Genomic DNA, 19,202 nt, shown 5'->3' on the forward strand with positions numbered 1-19,202 from the left:
ATGGAAAGTTGTGTTCAGCTTATTCTGTTCTTGGTTACTCTCTGTTTTAGTAAAATATGTGGGGAAGGTGTAGATGATGGTATATTTCATCACTATCCATTGGGGGATCCCAGGAATTGCCTACAGTCTGAAGCAGTGAGATCAACTCAAGATGACATCCCACTAAATATCATGCAAGTCCTCCCTGGAATTGGTTGGGATAACCTGAGGAATGTTGATGCTGGTTATGTGAATGAGTTGAACTACTCCAAGTGTCGCACAACTGGTGACCGATGTTACCTTCTACCAGATAACGTGTATGCTATTCCTATCCAACATAGCACAATGCAGAAAAATGCAATTTTGATTCATCACTGGGATGACTGGCGTTCTTATACTGCTTCCACCATTAATACCAAGATTAGTTACTTGCCTTTCATTAGTGGAAAATTTTCAACATCTTTTCAAGACATGAAGACACGGTTTATTAATGAGAAATCACAAATTGCTAGAGTTGAACTGCGACATCATTTTTACGCTCTAAAGCTTCATCCAAATTCTCCACTTGACCAAGGATTTAAGGCCAGGCTATTGGAAATGGCATCTCACTTGGAGAACAACAGGTCACGAACAGCAGACTATCTTGCAGAGCTTCTTGTAAAAGAATATGGAACAGATTATACAAATTCTATTGATACTGGTGCTGTGCTGGTTCAAGAGGATTATCTCAATTCTGTCTACATGAATGAATCTTCTGGGCACAGCAGGGAGATCACTGCATCAGCTGCTGTGTCTTTTTATGGTGCTAGTGTAGGTGCCTCCTTTGGTGATGCTTTCAGCACAACAACTTTGAACAGCTATCTTAAGAACAGACATTATTCCAAGCGAGAAAGTTTTGGTGGAATGCCTTATCAAATTGGGGTGACATTGCAGCAATGGGAAGAAAGCTTGGCAAATTCCATGGTAGCAATAGACCGTAGTGGGTTCCCACTTGACTATGCCATCACTGTAGTTAGTCTACCTGAGGTTCCTAGTTCTACTCGACGGAAACTTCGGAAAGTAATCCGTTCAGCAGTTGCCCGATATTACCAAGTCAACACATACAAAGGCTGTTCTGATCCCAATTCACCTAATTTTGACTACATTGCTAACCTTGGTATTCCAGCAGCATGCCAGCCCCCAGAAACTAATACTACATTTGGTGGTGTATTCCAGAGCTGCACCCAAAGTGGATCAGAAAATTTATGTGCACAAATAAAACAGTTTAATCCATTGACAGGAGATCTTTCCTGTCCCACTGGTTTCCAACCAGTCCAGATTAGCAGAGGAAGTGTGAGGAGTTCTATGCTGGATAGAGTTTGCCAAGAGGTTTGCACAAGTGTTAGACGTTTCTTTGTCTTCAAAAAACGAGTATGTACACCAAGATGTGAAAATGTAGCAGTTCCTACCACTGCCAGTTATGATGGCTACTGGTGTGCTGCAATAGGAAAAGTGCCCTCCAATACAGGCTACCTGTTTGGTGGACTATTTACCACTAAGAAAGTCAATCCTGTTACTGGCGCCCATACTTGCCCACAACATTATATCCGTCTAAGGCTTGGTGCTGACATTACAGTATGTGCTAGCAACGATTATGAATTGGATGGTGCTAACTCTCTACCTTTTGCTGGCTTTCACAGTTGCATCTCTGGAAATCCTCTTGCTGTAGATGTTAACGGCAATGAAACTCATTTTATGAGATCTTCTTTGCCCAATAAATGTCCTCGTGGGTTCAGTCAACATCTTGCCGATATTGATAGTAACTGTCAAATAAATTATTGTGTGCGAACTGGTCAGTTAAAAATTAAACGTCTTCCTGAAGTAATACTTCCTCCCTTTAAGAAGAAACCAGTAGAAAATAAATGGTCAACTAACACTATAGCTGTACAGACAGTTGATGGAGAAATTTGGATGGTAGTTAATGGCACTAACAAATGGAAGAGACCTCTGTCAAATGATGGATTGTTTACAAAGGATGATGAAACTGTTGTCAACTCAAAATCAGTCACCAACATGTCACCGTTGTGCATAACCTTCATTTTAACAATATCATTTATTGTATTGTTATTTCAATAAGATTTTACATAGCTATATAGCACTATGGGTAGAATGTTTGAATATTGTAAATGCTGTGTTAATTTTAGAACATATATTGCTGGCTCAGAGTATGATGACATATGTAATGAGTATTATCAACCTCTCAAGGTAGTCAGATAATAAATGGCCAGTGACGCTGTATTGTATGGATCACAAATTATTATTAAAATTTACCAATTAGTAGGGTATAAGGAACAAAGCCAAGTTCCTTCAGTTTCAGCAGAGTTTATATCAACCAGGCACTTGTTGATTAAACAACCAAGTACTTGTTGGCATAGCTTTTTTTTAAATAAATAAGTCAGGAAGCCAGTAATTTCTGATTATGATTCACCAAAACCGATTCCATATACTGACTGGAAGCCATTTTTGGCAGCTTAGATGGAATAGCTACGCCTATTTCACTTAGTGATTCTTTATAAGCTAGCACTTTTATTTTACAATCATGTCATGAGATTAAGAGGATTGCTAACTACATAGCTACTTTCACTAGAATCTCCAGAAACTTCTCAAGAATCAAATTAGCTTTGGAGGTAAATATAACTGCTTCTAGCTTAGTTGCTCTCTGAATCATAAAAAAATATGAGCAATAAGGGATAAAAAACATTAAAAGTGGTATTCATAAAGTGCAAAGTGCATTTCACAATGTGTTCTAGAGTGCTTAAAAATGTCATACCATGGTTCTGTTTACAGGGCATAGTCTCACCGAAATTAAAAACAACATCAAGTTATTTACCATATTACCATACTCAGAATAAGCATTTTATTTTATGCCTTTGAAATAACTGTACCTGTAAACAACATGTGATCTGATATAAAAACATCGCTGTCAAAACAAGATAGTCATTGGTGGTCACGTAACAGTGTTGGAAATAGCAATGGAAGGTTGTGTTCAGCTTATTCTGTTCTTGGTTACTGTCTGTTTCAGTAAAATACGTGGGGCAGGTGTAGATGATGGTATATTTCATCACTATCCATTGGGGGATCCCAGGAATTGCTTACAGTCTGAAGCAGTGAGATCAACTCAGGATGACATTCCACTAAATATCATGCAAGTCCTCCCTGGAATTGGCTGGGATAACCTGAGGAATGTTGATGCTGGTTATGTGAATGAGTTGAACTATTCCAAGTGTCGTACAACTGGTGACTGACGTTTCCTTCTACCAGATAACGTGTTTGCTATTCCCATCCAACATAGCAAAGTACAAACTAATGCTAAGTTAATTGATCAATGGGATGACTGGAATTCATACACTTCTTCCACTATTAATGCTGAAGTTAACCTTTTTAGTCTTATTGGTGGAAAATTTTCTACTTCTTTCCAGGAAATGAAAACGCGTTTTATCAATGAGAAATCACAAATTTCTAGAGTTGAACTGCGTCACCATTTTTATTCTCTGAAGCTTAGTCCCAACTCTCCATTGGATCCAGGTTTCAAAGCCAGGTTGTTGGAAATAGCACAAAATTTACAGAACAACAGATCTCGAACTGCGGACTATCTCTCAGAGTTACTTGTCAAAGAATACGGAACAGATTATACAAATTCTATTGAAGCTGGTGCTCTTTTGGTTCAAGAAGATTACATAGATGCCACATACATGAAGTCGTCTTCAAGAAAAAGTCAAAAAATTACTGCTTCAGCTGCTGTTTCGTTGTTTGGCTCTAGTTTAAGTGGCACCTATGGTGATGCTTTTGGTATGTCTGATGTTAATGAATATCGTACCAACAGACGCTATTCTAACCGAGAAAGTTTTGGTGGAATTCCTTTGGGAATTGGCACAACTGTACAACAATGGGAACAAAGCTTGGCTAATTCCATGGTAGCAATAGATCGTAGTGGGTTTCCACTGGACTATGCCATCACTGTAGTTAGTCTACCTGAGCTTCCCAGTTCTACTCGAAGGAAACTTAGAAAAGCAGTCCATTCTGCTGTTGCTCGATATTACCAAGTCAACACATACAAAGGTTGTACTGACTCTAGCTCACCAAACTTTGATTATATGGCTAATGTTGGTGTACCAGAGGCTTGTCAACCTCCAGAAACTAACACCACATTTGGTGGTGTGTACCAGACTTGCACAAGAAATGGACCAGAAGATTTGTGTAATGAAATGGAACAGCGTAATCCTCTAACAGGATCACATTCTTGTCCTACTTACTACAAACCTGTGATAATTACCAAGGGAAACCTAAGGAGTTCTAAGACTGAAAGACAGTGTGAGAATTACTGTGTATCAGTTCGGCATTGGATATTTTTTACAAAAACTGAGTGCACACCAAGATGTGAAAATGTGGCAATACCAACCACTGCTACTTATGAAGGTCACTGGTGTGTTGCACCTGGAAAAATACCCTCCAACACTGGTTACCTGTTTGGTGGACTATTTACAACTAATAAAGTCAACCCTGTTACTGGCGCCCACACTTGCCCACAACATTTCATCCGTCTAAAGCTTGGAGCTGATATTATTGTTTGTGTTAGTAATGATTATGAGCTGGGTAGTGATAGCTCTCTACCATTTGCTGGCTTCCATAGTTGTATGACTGGTAATCCTCTTGCTGTTGATGCAGATAGGTATGGCTATCGTCCAAGTGGATACTCTTCACCCAATAGATGTCCTTGTGGATACAGTCAACATCTTGCTGACATCGATAACAACTGTCAAATAAATTATTGCGTTCGAACTGGTCAACTAAAAATTAAACGTCTTCCTGAAGTGATACTTCCTCCCTTTAAGAAGAAACCAGTAGAAAATCAATGGTCAACTAATACTATAGCTGTACAGACGGTTGATGGGGAATTTTGGGTACCAATTAATGGCACCAAGAAGTGGAGAAGGCCTTTGTCAGTTGATGATTTCTTTGTAAAGGGTGATGAAACAATAGTCCATTCAGGAACTACTGCTATATCTCATAGTAATGTTATGCAAATGTCACTTGTAGGTGTGATTATTGTATATGTATTATCTGGCAGCTAGACAATAGACAGGCTGCTAGTATAGACCAAGAAATATTTTATATATAGCTAGCAGCTGCAGTCAGTTATTTAAGTTGCAGGCAGTCCTTGTAAAGCACATTATTTTTATCTGATTACCGGTAAGTTACTTACCATTCAAAAAATATACTGATGTAGTCTGTCTGGTAATCGGAGTTTTACTGATGCGATGAGCAAGGGGATTTCCAAAAAGCTGCTAAACGAACCATCAGTTGCTGTGGATGATGCTTTGAAAGGAATAGCCTCAGTTTATCCAGGACTATTTTTACTGCAAGGACGTCGAGTAGTGGTAAGAAGCGACATCGAAACGATCAAAAATGAAGGAAAGGTTACCATTCTCTCTGGCGGGGGCAGCGGTCATGAGCCCGCGCAAGCGGGGTTTGTAGGAAACGGAATGCTAAGTGCCGCCGTTTCTGGCTCCGTATTTACTAGCCCTCCACCAGCAGACATTTTAGCAGCTCTAAGATGTATATGTGGATCTGGTGGGACTCTAATGATTGTAACTAACTACACTGGAGACCGATTAAACTTTGGGTTAGCTGCAGAGCAAGCAAAGGCTGAGGGTTATACAGTGGAGATGGTGATAGTTGGTGAAGACTGTGCATTACCTAGCACTGTTGCCCATGCTGGTAGGAGAGGATTATGTGGGACAATACTGGTACATAAGGTGAGGGGTAACAATGACAGACTGGGGTAACAGGTGTACAGATAGCAGGGGCACTAGCTGACAGAGGTGGCACACTGGATGAAGTGACAGCTGTGGCTAATGCTGTAGCCGGTAACATTGCTACCATGAGTGTCAGCCTGTCACCTTGTAGTGTCCCTGGACAAGAACCTTCCTTCCATCTTGAACCAGATGAAATGGAACTAGGACTGGGTAAGACTTGACACTGGTCAAACTTGTGTGTTCTATTAGAGTACTTGAACCACTGATTTTTATTGTGTGTTCTATTAGAGTAGTTTAATCACACTATTGTACAGGTGATTGAATACTTACCATATTGTGTATAATTATTGAGTGTTTTGTGACCATTTAGGTATCCATGGTGAAGCTGGTATCAAGAGAACTCAGGTACGTTCTTCAAGGTTGCAAACTGTCTTAAAATATTTCCTTAGTTACAACCTGCTGACACTGTTGCTCAGCTATTATTGGATCACATGACCACAACAGATAACTATTTCCCCTTACATCCCAGTGATGAAGTGGGAGTGATCATTAATAATTTAGGAGGTACATCAAACCTGGAACTAGCAGTGATGGCTAATGCTACAATCAGATACCTTGGTGTGTCAGTTATTCATCGTTTCATAGTGATGCTAGTACATCTCCTATAGTGGATGTGAAGAAGGCTAATGTGACAAGGACATACATGGGTAGTTTGATGACCTCACTAGAGATGGCTGGAGTGTCGGTCACTTTGATCAAGTTAACTTCCAACTGGACGGACCTGTTAGGTGTGTTAGTGATAAGTTGAAGTAGTTGTATGTGACATGTTCTATCATCAGATGATCCTACTAGTGCTCCGGCATGGCCTAACCCATCACTGGGTGTTGATGGTAGCCATGTGAGATTTGACAAGCCACCTTTTCTTGTCATGTCAGCACCTCCTGTGCAATCTGATGCCACCATTAATACTATATTAGGTGGGAGAATGGGTATTTAATGGTATGATTGATTGGTGGGTGTGGGTGGTTTAGGGAGAGTGTTAAAGGCATGTACTGAACAAATATGCAAGTCACTGGTGGCTAATGAAGCATTATTGAATGAACTTGATCGAGGCAGTGGGGATGGTGATTGTGGTAGCACACTCAAGTCAGGAGCACAGGGTGAGTCACATATACAACAACATAATGGTGGTGTAGTAATCCCTTGTCTCAGCTGTTTTAGATATACTGTCATCTTTCCACTGGGATAGTCCAAGTGATTGTCTGTTAGCATTATCAGAATGTGTTGGAGCTCACATGGGAGGAACCTCAGGAGCCGTAGGGATATATTATATTCAGGGGCGGATCCAGGGGGGGCACGGGGGGCACATGCCCCCCCCCCCCCCCCCCCCCTTAAAAAAATGTATATAAGATCGAGATACTCTAATAGAGCAGTCAATCACCAATCACTCTAATAAAGCAGTCACAGTGTTCATGGGGAAGTGTAGCTTACTTAGGAAGCTATAAATAGGATTTTATTTTACATAACGTACGTGATATAATATATTTGGTAAAGGATGACTAGCTATTATTGTTGTGACCTTTTTTTTTTTTTTTTGCTCTTCAACTTTTTTCAGCAAGGTGCCCCCCCCTCTTTCCAGACTCTGGATCCGCCCCTGATATTAATAGTATTGTGTCGATTAAAGGGTAACTTATTTCAGATTTATGCACTACTACTAACAGCAGTAGCCAACACATTGTCCCAAAGTGATGTGGTTGATGGTGCAGTATGGACCAGAGCTCTCAAGACTGGCATGGAGGCTGTAATGAGGTGAACAAACAGTTAACGTGTTAAACTAGCAACAAATTTCCTAACAGGTATGGTGGTGCTAAGGTAGGTGATCGGACAATGTTGGATTCCTTATCTCCTGCCATCACCATCCTGGAACAATCCAGCACATTAGATGGATTAAAGAGTGCAGTAGAGGTACACACAACACTGTTGTTACAGTAGACACATTACAGGTCATGTTGTACAGGCAGCTAAGAAAGGTGCAGAGGCTACCAAGGATATGTTGGCATGTTCAGGTCGAGCAAGTTATGTCAGTCGTGAACTACTCACTCAACCTGATCCTGGAGCCACTGCAGTAGGCATCTGGTTACAAGCCATTCTCTTTGTGCTGTCTTAAATGATATAGATCCAAAATTGTATACGAATTGATTTACATGTGTAAAATGAATGATCACAAGAGCAGCTTTATTCTATACTATTCAGTTTCATGTTACGTTGCAGCAGTTTCTGTAGTCTCCAGTTCTTCCTTGTCGTTTTCACTTACGCCCACCACTATGGCGTGATGAAATATGTTAGAAAATACACAAGTGACGCTTCCAACTATCCTGGATACTAGGCCATTGATACACCGCACACACACTCCGCAGCAACTTGCACGCCTTTCTTGAGCTTCTACACGAGTTTCTTTAGCTGCTTCTGTCTTATCTTCGTTCTGACGAGTAGAGACGAATTGCGTGTAAAGAGGATTTCTGCTGTAATACATCTTCTGACGCGGTAGGACTAAAAGGTTCGACCCCAATTACTTCTGACAGCGATACAATGCGCATGCGTCCTTTTGCACGTGAGGTTCAAAGGTCAGTAAAACACTGTAATGTGACAAAAACAAAACACATCCTTATGTTTCAACCTTTGCACACTGCATTACAACAGTTGGGTGGACAGAGGCTATACACATCACTTAAATAATAATAAAATTTGAAATTGCCATATGACTGCTTTTCCAACATTGCAATGTAGTCTCATTTGAATTTTTGTATGTCCTTGTTCTTTGCCATCTGATTCCGTACCTCCCATCTTAACGACTGTCTCTTCTTGTCAGTTGGTGCCACAAAATTGTTCACTTTTACTGTTCTCTGATGAGGCTATATGATAAAACACACTTGAAAGACATGATAAAGTTGTTTACAAATAGCACCTCATAGTAGGGTGGGTCATGTTGTAAACACTGCTCCTGTACACAAACAGTCATAAGTTCAGGTCATAATCACAATGTGTTTCTTACTCTGACTTGCCAGCGCAGGGCACTGTGGTCTGACTCTCCAGGAGGTTTCTGTCTGTCCCAGAATTCTTTAAACTCATGATATCTGTTAACAAAATTTAGTCTCATGTGGCCAGACTCAATATAACTCTGATGCAGGATATATATATAATCACAATTGCCTGAGTCTAAATATTTTTAGTCTGGCACATTTCCAGCATCAAAGTTGTTCTGGGAAACCCATATACAAGTACTGACATAAACTTGTGCATCATTTTTGCCTTGGATTCTACAGGTAAGACTGTGTCTGTGACTGATAAAAAGCTTCCAATGTGGCTTCATTGTACAACATTAACAGCCTTGGTTACCATCCCCTACTTGTGCATAGAAAGTGTACATGTCCTGGGATCTGGAGCCAGAAATGTGCCAGACCAAATTATACTGAAAGCGATAAGCTCCTACACCTTAAAATGTATGGTCTAGCCATGCAAGACTGAAAAAAATTGTCACACTTGGGATACGTTCACATACACATTCAATTCAAAAGCCCGAAGTGTGCTTATACAGACTCTGAACCATTACCACATACACATGCATGTGCCTAGTCACACACACGCACGCACGCACGCACGCACGCACGCACGCACGCACGCACGCACGCACGCACGCACGCACGCACACACACTACCTTGCTACAGGATCAGCCTTTCTCCAGTATCTGTTATGTGGTGGTATAGATGAGGGACGAATGACTACACAAAATACGCATAAACAACAACACAACTCATATGATTCATACATGATTTTGCTCTGAGCCCAGGAACCATACCATCATCATGACGATAACCAGCAGTATGAGGCTACACATAGTACACAACTACAACATGATCCATCATGTGATACTCATACCCTCCTGTCTTGTATACTTGAAATATCTGATGATGAAGATAGTAGGGAGTCTTCATCATCAGCTTGTAATCTCTCCATGCCTGCAAATTAACATATGTGTATAAGATATACTGAGACCAAGACACTGCAATACAATGAAATGTCTCTTAAAAGGACTACCCTGAATTAAGAACACAGTAGAAAAATCTGGGACAATAGTCCTAGCTCTATTCATTTTACAGGAATATTCCAGAAAAAAATTCTAGCTTTCATTAAAAAACGCTTTCTAATGATATATATATATATATATATATATATATTAAAATTAGCAATTACTAAGGCAGTAGGCGCAATGTATTTTGCGGACGTGGACTGAATTGGAAACAGCTTATCCAGGTTATCTATCTCTTGTAACACTGAAGACACCATTGTTGAGCTTAAACTGCTGGTACTGCTCTTCCTTACAAGTCACATAGGTGGCGTGTGCACTAAATTATTAGAATATTTCAAAAGTGTATGACAGTAGTCAAGCTATATAGTTTTGTAGGGTGGCATGGCTATTCCTACAGGGTGTACATGGTCTAGCCATAATTATAGTCCGCAGATTGGTATAAAACTTATTGAGTAGTCGGGCGGCACAAGACTATGTAGCTATCCAACTACTAAAGACTAAACGTTAGTGCTAAATACTGGAACAACAAAGGAATACATCTGTGCTACAACAATAGCCTCTATTGCTACTATAGTATGCTCACGTTGAGCTGAATCCTGAAAAACAGCTAAAAATTAGAAGCGATTTTTTTCTCAACAGAGTTAACATTTCAGTCAACCAGATGATTATTGGTAACAGCAAAAGTGTCAACAACAGACATGTGCGGTTTGGCTCCATTACAAATTCGGGAAATGGACACTGTACGTATATGGCTTCCCCATAGGAAATGTATTGTGAAAATTTTGATTGGCTGTAAATATTATGTCAAACATTTGAACAAAAAGATTTAATATATTTAGCGGGTCAAGCAGTACTACAAATGAGCCAAATTTCAAGATCGTGTGTAATTGCATCCATGAGTTATTAAATGTTTTTGAGGATTCAGCTTAACGTGAACATACTATAGTATGCACAAGCACACACGTTTTGTAAATTAGTACACAAGTGACCTTAGTGACTTGCTTGTAAGGAAGAGCAGTAGCAGCAGTTGAAGCTCGCTCCAGCATTGCGAGAGATATAGATAATGCCTGGATTATTGTTAAGAAGCTGTTTCCAGCTCAGTCCATGAGTCCAGTCAATGAAATACATTCAGTAACACAAACTCACATTGCTAGCGATAAATTTCAGGAATGGATAGCAAACAATATGAGTCAACATCACACTAAGCCATGTGTTCAACAATATGGGCAGTCGAGTGCATTTTCCTGACCAGCTACAGCAACTTACCTGACTGTGATAGCATGGAGTGGTCTGAAAGGGATTCATCACAGATGAGGCTCACACCATTATGTTTCCTCAACACCTTTCTCTTTGGTGGTGGTCTCTTTGGAGAAATCAGAGTAACATGTTTAGTATTGTGTGAGGATGAGCCAGTGGGAGCAACAGGGAATATCTCGTTTTCCTTATCACCAGGGAATGACTAAATGATGAGGTAGAAAACAATGACGTTGGGTGCAACATGAAAAAGACATAGTTACAGTAGGCTACAGGGTATGTAATACTGAAGAATCTTCAGAAGGAATCAACCAACCCTATTACCAAGAGCTAATAATAGTGGAGAGCTCGATTAATCTCTACTGTTATTAGCTTTAGCTATTGTTGTACCAGCCTGTTATGCAGTTGTGATATTTTTGGAGACTAGTCTAGTACCTCCTAAACCTAGTACAACATGTGGACAACCCATGCCAGCCCACCTCATCTTGTCATGCTGGGCTACTGTAGTTTGGTGATTCATTCTGCAGTTGATACAGTACAAACCCTGGTTAACAATAATAATAATTTGCTTCTGCTGGCCACACAGTGAGTATTTCTAGTTTTCTACAATCTAAAAGTATTCTAGAACATGGGTACAATGCACATGTACTGCAAGACATTCCATGCTTCCAGTAAGTAGACTCCCAACCATTTTGTTCTACTGACATTGATATTCTCAGCAATAGTAGCGATAATATTGACAATCATAGTTGAAAATAACCCGGTATAGTGTGTTAATGCACCATCTTCAGATCGGGACCTGCAGCCTTAAAAAATTGATTTTAATTTATTTCAAACACTATTTACAATACATAATTTCTTTACCTGAGCTCCTACAAAAACCTTAGATAAGGTGAACATGCATTGAGTAGTGTTCTCTATCCAATGAACACTTTAAGGACATTCACCAAAGGAGGTTGGAGAAGCTTAAGCACCTCTAAAACAACTTATACAAAATCCATTTTATTGAGGCAGGTAGGACATCAATCTCAGTATAATGCAGTGAAGTATCATTGCTCTATTTATAGAACACGTACATGACAAATCTGGTAAAGTTACATGCACCAAACCACAACCTATTAATTTCAGAACTCAAGCAATTTTTAGAAAACAAAGTGCATTGCCTTGAAGCTAAGTGAAGTACGATCTAAATATCTAACAAACCCCAGCAAAACCCATTGTTTTTCAGTTTTGTAATAGGGTCACATGAAATTCATGAATACCAAATAAAACAATGCAATTAAGGCTAGGTGATGCTTAGAGTACATCCAACTTCCTCTGGACATTCACTACAAGTTAACCAAATATAGACAATTTTAACTCCAATAGCTCAATGGCTATCTCTTAAGGACCTGTAGAATGTCATTATGGAAAACAACAGCTTAGGAAAATGTAAAACATTAAGTTGTGTACTACATGAATGATATGTAATAGTTGTATCATGTACCCAAGTGATTTGCCTGATATGTACACCCCAAGCTCGAGGGTCGTTGTACCATGCCCAATGCAGGTTGATAGCCCGTGGGTTATTAACCACCCAAGATACAAATCACAACACTGAATTCATTATATAGACCAACTTGCGAAATTCGATTGTGGTATCCTGGAAAAGTTCAATTTAGTGATTTTACGAGTATTTAAAGCTGCTGCATTGTTTTATAGACTGTTTACAACATTTACTAAACATCTATAGGGATAAGCTTCACTGTAGAGTGTTTATATCGTGTTACTCAAAAAGTGGGTGTGTCCGCATTCCAAAATACGGTGAATCGCTTCTGAATGTGCTATAACACTAGTTCTCACCCTTAAACCAACATTTCTCAACTCATAGGAAGGCAAGGGTGACAAATTGCTTCAGTCTGAGTATTGTAGGATGCAAAATTGAATATCATTTTCGTCACGTGACAAATAATAATTTCCCACAATCGATTTCGGCTAGAGTTTCTATATAAAGAATTCGGCGGTACTGGTCCCACATCAAGGCCATGGTTTAACTTAAATGTACCATGGCCAGCCAGGGCTTATAAGATATGTACCCTTAAATTTTCCTTTGAAGTTAGGTGGCTTCATGGTACATGTATATAATAAACACAATTCAGTACATTACTACATATCTGGGTATGTACAACATTACAACTGGATCACATAGATACAAGGTTACCTTATATACAGCTGGAGTTCTCCCAGGAGTACTTGTATTTGCCTCAGCAGCAACATCTGGTGTTTGTTCTATTGACCCTAAAAACAGAAGAACAAAACCTCAATCATGTATGACCTGATAATGGAAAACTAAGACAAAATACAATAATTATGGAGGGAAACTTTGACAGGGACAACATTAGGTGAATTGTTGTCCTGATTGTCTTTGGCAGAATAAAATTTGGCAAATTGCTTGAATCTCATGTGCCCTTTGTGCACTAATAAATTTACAAAGTGTATGCTATAAACGGTAATGTCAGCAAACGCCAGTGAAAAATGGTATCTGTGTTTCACGTGGAGTCTAAGGTTAGAGGTTACCATGTCTACGGCCCAATCCATTTGAGGGAGAAGAAGTTTCTTGTGAAAGAGAGACAGGTATCACACATGATCGGCGATGATGAAGCTGATTGACAGCAGTGGTTGGACATATGCCAAAGATAATATCTTCAGTTTGCTCTATATTTATAAGAAGAGGAGGAAATATTGATTGTAGAATAACTGGAAGTCAAGAATACTCGTCTGATTTGGAGAATGGTGTTCCATGTATGTTGACATTCAGCATAGTCAACTATGAGGAATACAAAAAGACGAGAAAATCACTTTAAGATTTTTGTCCATTGATACCCATGAAGTAAATGAGGCTATGGAGACTGACAAAGTTTCAAAGCCTTGTCCAACCACTCTAAAAATCACTGAAACACTTTTGAGACAGGCAAAGGTCCACTAGTTCTGTGCAACTCTGTCACACAAAATGAACAGAAAGCTAGCTTTTGTTGATCTCACACATTTCACAAAAGATGACAATGTACATTCTCCTTTGAAGAAAAATTTGATTTGGAAGGTATCATAATGGGAAATGAATTGTTCGACAATGAAATCAGTTTTGCTCAACACCTGCCAAAGGAACAATTTAACAAGCTGAATGGCCTCCGGTAAACATTGTAAAAAAGCAAGCAGCTAGATTTGACTGAAAATGAGACAAGAAACAACAAATTAATTCTCTGTAATTCCCATCACCACTGGATTTTTGCCAGCACTGTGGGTTGTGCCCTTAACCAAGTTAACCCTTAAACCCATAGAGAACTTTTTGGAAATGCATGTTTACACAATATGGGTACTCATGGCAACACTAGGTGGGGTAACTTAATTCTTACAGCCTACAAATACACATAGTGTGTTCACTGGGCTACTTGGAGAAGGTTAAATGAACACTGTAACTACAGTGGCTTACTTGTTATGAAGTAATGAACAGCAACGAGTCATGTTCCGTGTTTCAAAATTCTTTAATTTCGATTGTGGGTTTACTCACATGAGTCATATATGGCCTGATAGAAAATTTCATGATGAATTGAATAGAAGTTGTTGCAAGGTGTTAGGAGCAACTACCATCGAGTTATCGACCATTTACAAAGTATGTAAAGGATTTGCATGTTTCTTTACCGAATTTATTTTTCACAGCTAGTTTTGGCCTTAATATCATTTGCCATAAGGGTGAAACCCTAGGTATCATTTTAATCCTTGTTACATCACCAGCAGAATGACGTAAATTGCATAGCCATAGGATAGACGCTTCGAAAGTTAGAGCGCTTTGTGCAAGGCATGAGTATATAAGTTTAAATCCAGTTTTCTGGAATATACGGGTTTAAGGATTAAGAACTGTTGTGGTTAATTTTTCTCGCTCCCAAAAGCATGAAGGCACTGCTGATTGTGGTTTGTTTGCTATTGCAAATGCCACTGCCATAGCATATGGCAAAACCCCAGCAAGTGGCAGTTAAAGCAAGAAACATGAGGACACATTTAGTCAACTGTTTTAACCACAAACAGATGTCTTTGTTCCCTTGTAAGTAGTGATAAGGTATATTATCTACTTTAAACGTCAAGAATGCCAGCAGATACATACTTGCATAGCTTTTCAACAGGGCTGGGACGAAGCTTCGAATGTTTGGGTGGTTCGAAGGTTAAGTAAACTTCGAATTTTAAAAGTATCCTTCGAAGCTTCGTAATGCACTCATTGTTTACGAAAGAATTACAAATAAGCGTCGTTGTCTCTATTGCAGCTGCTTATTGATCTTGCGTGATCGATGTTCATCTCTTTCCAAGTGCCACGCCCACTTTTAAACCATCGCAGTTTACATGTAGCTTGCTACCATAGTTATAACCTTGAAACACCTTTATAAAGTGATAGATATTGCAGGAAAACGTCCGTTTAGCCATTAGTTGCTGTTTACCTATGCATGATTGCAGTATAGCGGACACGCCCATTTGCAATCGATCAATCGTGTCATTCAGCACTGCTGCTATATACTTTCCAATGCTTGCAAACGTATTAAATAGGACTAGAAAGATAAAACTTAAGAAGGATGTTAGTAAGTACAAAAAAACCTGTAACTTGAAGCTAACACTGAAGCTCCGAATGTTCGAACATTTTACAAGCAAATATTCGAAGTTAAATTTCAATATTCATCCCAGCCCTACTTTTCAATCACCTAGTGGCTTAAGGATACTTAGCTACTGGTTTGTTGTGAACTCCATCCAGTTGTACACATACTTGCCTGGTATACCATTCCCTAAACCTTCTATGTAAAAAATCTTTAGGTGCATCTGTGCAATTTGGCGGTACCAACACTACACTGACATTGTGGTTGTCGAGAAGGCTCAATAAGGAAGACGTGCACTGTGCCTTGAAATTACAGGTACAAAAAAATTAGCAAAGCTGGCTGGTCATTGCCAAGTTTCAATGTACTCCTCTTATCCTCAATGTATAGAAAAACGATTCTTTCAAAATATCCCCTCATTGTATGTTCATTTGACCAATGCTTTTCAGTTTTTGTTACAAGCCATAATATGAGGAAACTTATAGTGGGGAAGGCATTGGTTGGTCTTACCCTCATAGCCAGAAGATGAAACAGCAGAAATCTGTCTCTTGTGGTTTAAAAACTTGTATAAAGATTATCAGGTAATCCAGACCAGCTGGGAGCTTCCGACAAATGTGGTGATGCTGATGATGATAATGCTGATGTGGATGTTAAACCCAAGCCTAAGCCTGGCCACAGAAGAAACAGGGCTGACCACTTCTTCTTCCAGACGAATTAGATCATCATGACAATTTCGTACCTCTGAGCAGGTGTCAACATTAGATAAGGCCCACCCCGGCTGCTGTTACCTCCGCTGTCATGTGTCTTGTCAAGTTGTACTTTCTTAACTTGAGCATTAGTGAGCTCAATAGCTTCTACTGGCACAGACTTGTTCAATGGACTGGTTGGCTCAGGTAGTCCTTTATCTTCACATTTGACAGGTTGAGAGGGAACACGCTTAAAATACTTCCATATTAACATTGTGTTCATCATGCGGTCACTTATCCCGTGTGACAATTTTTTAACAAGTTAACTACACTCTCTAGCCAACAACTTTCACACTTCAGCTTATCAAGTTTGTTTTCTAGACCTAGATTTGTATATAGGTGGCTAAAGCACAACTCGTCAGTATAGCCTTTGAGTCATTGTACACAATGCAGTGTGGTAATAATTTCATATGGTAGACAATATACATCATATTACTGATTGCTCAGCTGTGGAAAAGCCACTGTAAGCTTAGTAGTTACTTAGACCAAAAAAAAAAAAAAACCCTGGTAAAATTGATAAACATTTTATAGCAATGGAGGCTGGTTTCACAAACCACCTGCATTGTTGCCTGAGTCAAAAGCACAGACTAGTATCTGCAGTAGCTGGAGACTAGCATCTGCAGTAGTCAGAGACTAGCCTCCATGGCCTGTGTTGATATTCCAGATGGATAAACAATTTGTTCCATGCCTGTATTTTAACGAATATTCTAAATGCTAGCAAAATGAATCATTCTAAAAGGAACGAATATTCTAAATGTATGCATTGAGCTCACAAATACTTAAAATTATGTTTCCATTGGTGTCCATACAAAAAGAAATTACTACACTTGTGCTTATTTGTTGGTACAACTCCTGTAAGTGTCATTATTTTGTAAGAAAATAGCAAAACATTTCATGAAGTTTTAAAATCTATTGCTTTACCATTGTGAGTATATGTGTCTATAGAATATCAAATCTGCTCCAACAGCATTTGAATACTTGATATAGAACGAATAACAAACTATTTGAATGGTTTGTTTTAGCCCTAGTATTTTCCTAACCTTGGAAATGAACTTTTATGTTTTCACCTGGTACAATGCAGTACATTACAGGCATTTTAGTGACCGTGAGGCAACATTGTTGGTTTCTTCATGGTGAACATCACGTTTGCCTGCAGTGTTTGTTTCAATATAGTCCACTGACTGCAAAGCTGGAAGAGCTGTAGTTTGCGGCTATAGCCTTTCAGACCTCAATATAGCCTCGTTTCACCTTAGTTAACAATTTTCGCTTAGGTTTCTTGGCTCATGGTAAGCACCTCGTACAGGCTTTGCCTCCAGTGCCTAACTGGTAAAGCAGATATAAACAAAACAAGTTGATGTTGTGCTACTTCTAAAAACCAGGTGCCATGCAGCTAGCTAACTCATCTGGAATAACTATAGACAGTATATACTACTATGAATTAACCAACTATGTATTACTACTTTACAATAGGGTAGTTTGGGTTGTGCAATAATATAATTAGCTATTTCTCGTATTTCGTAATTCATGAAATATTCGTAATTCGTTCAATTATGTTGCTATGCACTGCTAAGGAAGCGTTTGTTAAATAAACCGCTTTTACCAACATATTACGCACAAAACTATCTTCTAAACTGTTTTATATTTTATAGTGTGACTAACGTGTTTTTTCCCACAAATTCTCTCGACAAAGCCTCAAAGCTGCTCTTCATTTTAGTTCGCGTCAGTAAGGGATACGCCCCCTTTCAACTCGAAGCGATAGGCTATTCCTGGCAGTGTACGAGGCCTGAACCGTTGTTTTTCAGTTGCTAAATGCCTGAAAACCTCAAGGGGAAGGTAGTCTGAGGAAAGTCACCACACCCGTATTTCAGTCCGCCGAAAAGAAACCACCTCAGAGCAAAGTTCACCTGTGCAAAAGTTTAATACAGACTTCATTTCACTTTTACTTCTTACGTAAAAGCTGCTTTTACCGTTATTAAACGATTTTGCTCACGTGGGTGTGTACGGACAAACATAGGTAGATAGATAGGTACACACACACACTTTTACGAAAACAATTTCAGTAAACCAGGCACAATTTCAGTAAACCAGGCGTGCGCCCGGTTTAATAAAAACAGCCTCAATATAGGTTCAGAAATGTATGGCTATATGGATTCCAGAAAATGGAGCCTTTGACCTTATCATGGACTAGTGCAATGAACATTTGTAATGAGCTCGTATAAATTATATGTACGATTTTCCTATCTAGAAAATGAGGGCGCATTAAATAAGAGCATATCTATGGTGACATGTAAACAACGTCATTCTACACATGTAAACAATGTCATTCTACTCACTCTGGTCACTAGACACAGTACTAATGCTAAGACTGGAAGGACTGGACAGTCGAGACTCGTCATCACTTTCTTCACGATTCCTTCGTTCTTGAAGCAGCGCAGTAAACTCTACAAAACAATATGGCTGGTAACGCCAGCGATGCACATCTCCAGTTTATTTAGTACCTTCGGTATATTTGTTGAGCTCTTTCTCTGTTAAGTTTTTGATTCCTAATAATTCGAGTTGTCCTTTGAGGTAGATTTTCGTGACTCCATCCATTCGTAGATTCAAAAATCTTTTTGATTACGTCATCACAAAATATTGCGCATCACGTGCCACTTTCTTCACACAGAGTCACACTTCACAATTTCCACAAGCCAACTATTTTGGAGTTGATAATATATACCTCCGGAG

The 19,202-nt window shown here is 39.3% G+C and overlaps 3 protein-coding genes and 1 pseudogene across 3 annotated transcripts; 3 read left to right on the forward strand and 1 right to left on the reverse strand.

Annotated features, from left to right (window-relative positions):
* Positions 1-2,094, forward strand: LOC136268864 (macrophage-expressed gene 1 protein-like). Its single transcript, XM_066064330.1, has one exon. The coding sequence runs from the start codon at positions 1-3 to the stop codon at positions 2,092-2,094; it is 2,094 nt and encodes a 697-aa protein (XP_065920402.1).
* An 881-nt stretch (positions 2,095-2,975) lies between these two features.
* LOC136237182 (macrophage-expressed gene 1 protein-like) lies at positions 2,976-5,233 on the forward strand (annotated as a pseudogene).
* A 9-nt stretch (positions 5,234-5,242) lies between these two features.
* LOC136237184 (triokinase/FMN cyclase-like) lies at positions 5,243-8,017 on the forward strand. Its single transcript, XM_066027504.1, has 11 exons — positions 5,243-5,774; positions 5,816-5,984; positions 6,145-6,179; positions 6,224-6,392; positions 6,443-6,562; positions 6,614-6,751; positions 6,806-6,934; positions 6,987-7,090; positions 7,474-7,583; positions 7,631-7,739; positions 7,792-8,017. The coding sequence occupies exons 1-11, from the start codon at positions 5,277-5,279 to the stop codon at positions 7,939-7,941; spliced, it is 1,731 nt and encodes a 576-aa protein (XP_065883576.1). The 5' UTR covers positions 5,243-5,276; the 3' UTR covers positions 7,942-8,017.
* A 374-nt stretch (positions 8,018-8,391) lies between these two features.
* LOC136237185 (centriolar and ciliogenesis-associated protein HYLS1-like) lies at positions 8,392-19,135 on the reverse strand. Its single transcript, XM_066027505.1, has 10 exons — positions 18,974-19,135; positions 18,809-18,916; positions 13,317-13,393; positions 11,129-11,321; positions 9,712-9,791; positions 9,602-9,662; positions 9,491-9,554; positions 8,827-8,908; positions 8,740-8,775; positions 8,392-8,686 (listed from the first exon to the last, which is right to left on the reverse strand). Exons 1-10 carry the CDS (start codon positions 19,065-19,067, stop codon positions 8,564-8,566), a joined length of 918 nt encoding a protein of 305 aa, XP_065883577.1. The 5' UTR covers positions 19,068-19,135; the 3' UTR covers positions 8,392-8,563.
* Between the last annotated feature and the right edge of the window lie 67 nt (positions 19,136-19,202).

This window comes from Dysidea avara, chromosome 10 (genome assembly GCF_963678975.1).
Source record: "Dysidea avara chromosome 10, odDysAvar1.4, whole genome shotgun sequence".
In the NCBI taxonomy this organism is placed as follows: Eukaryota; Metazoa; Porifera; class Demospongiae; order Dictyoceratida; family Dysideidae; genus Dysidea; species Dysidea avara.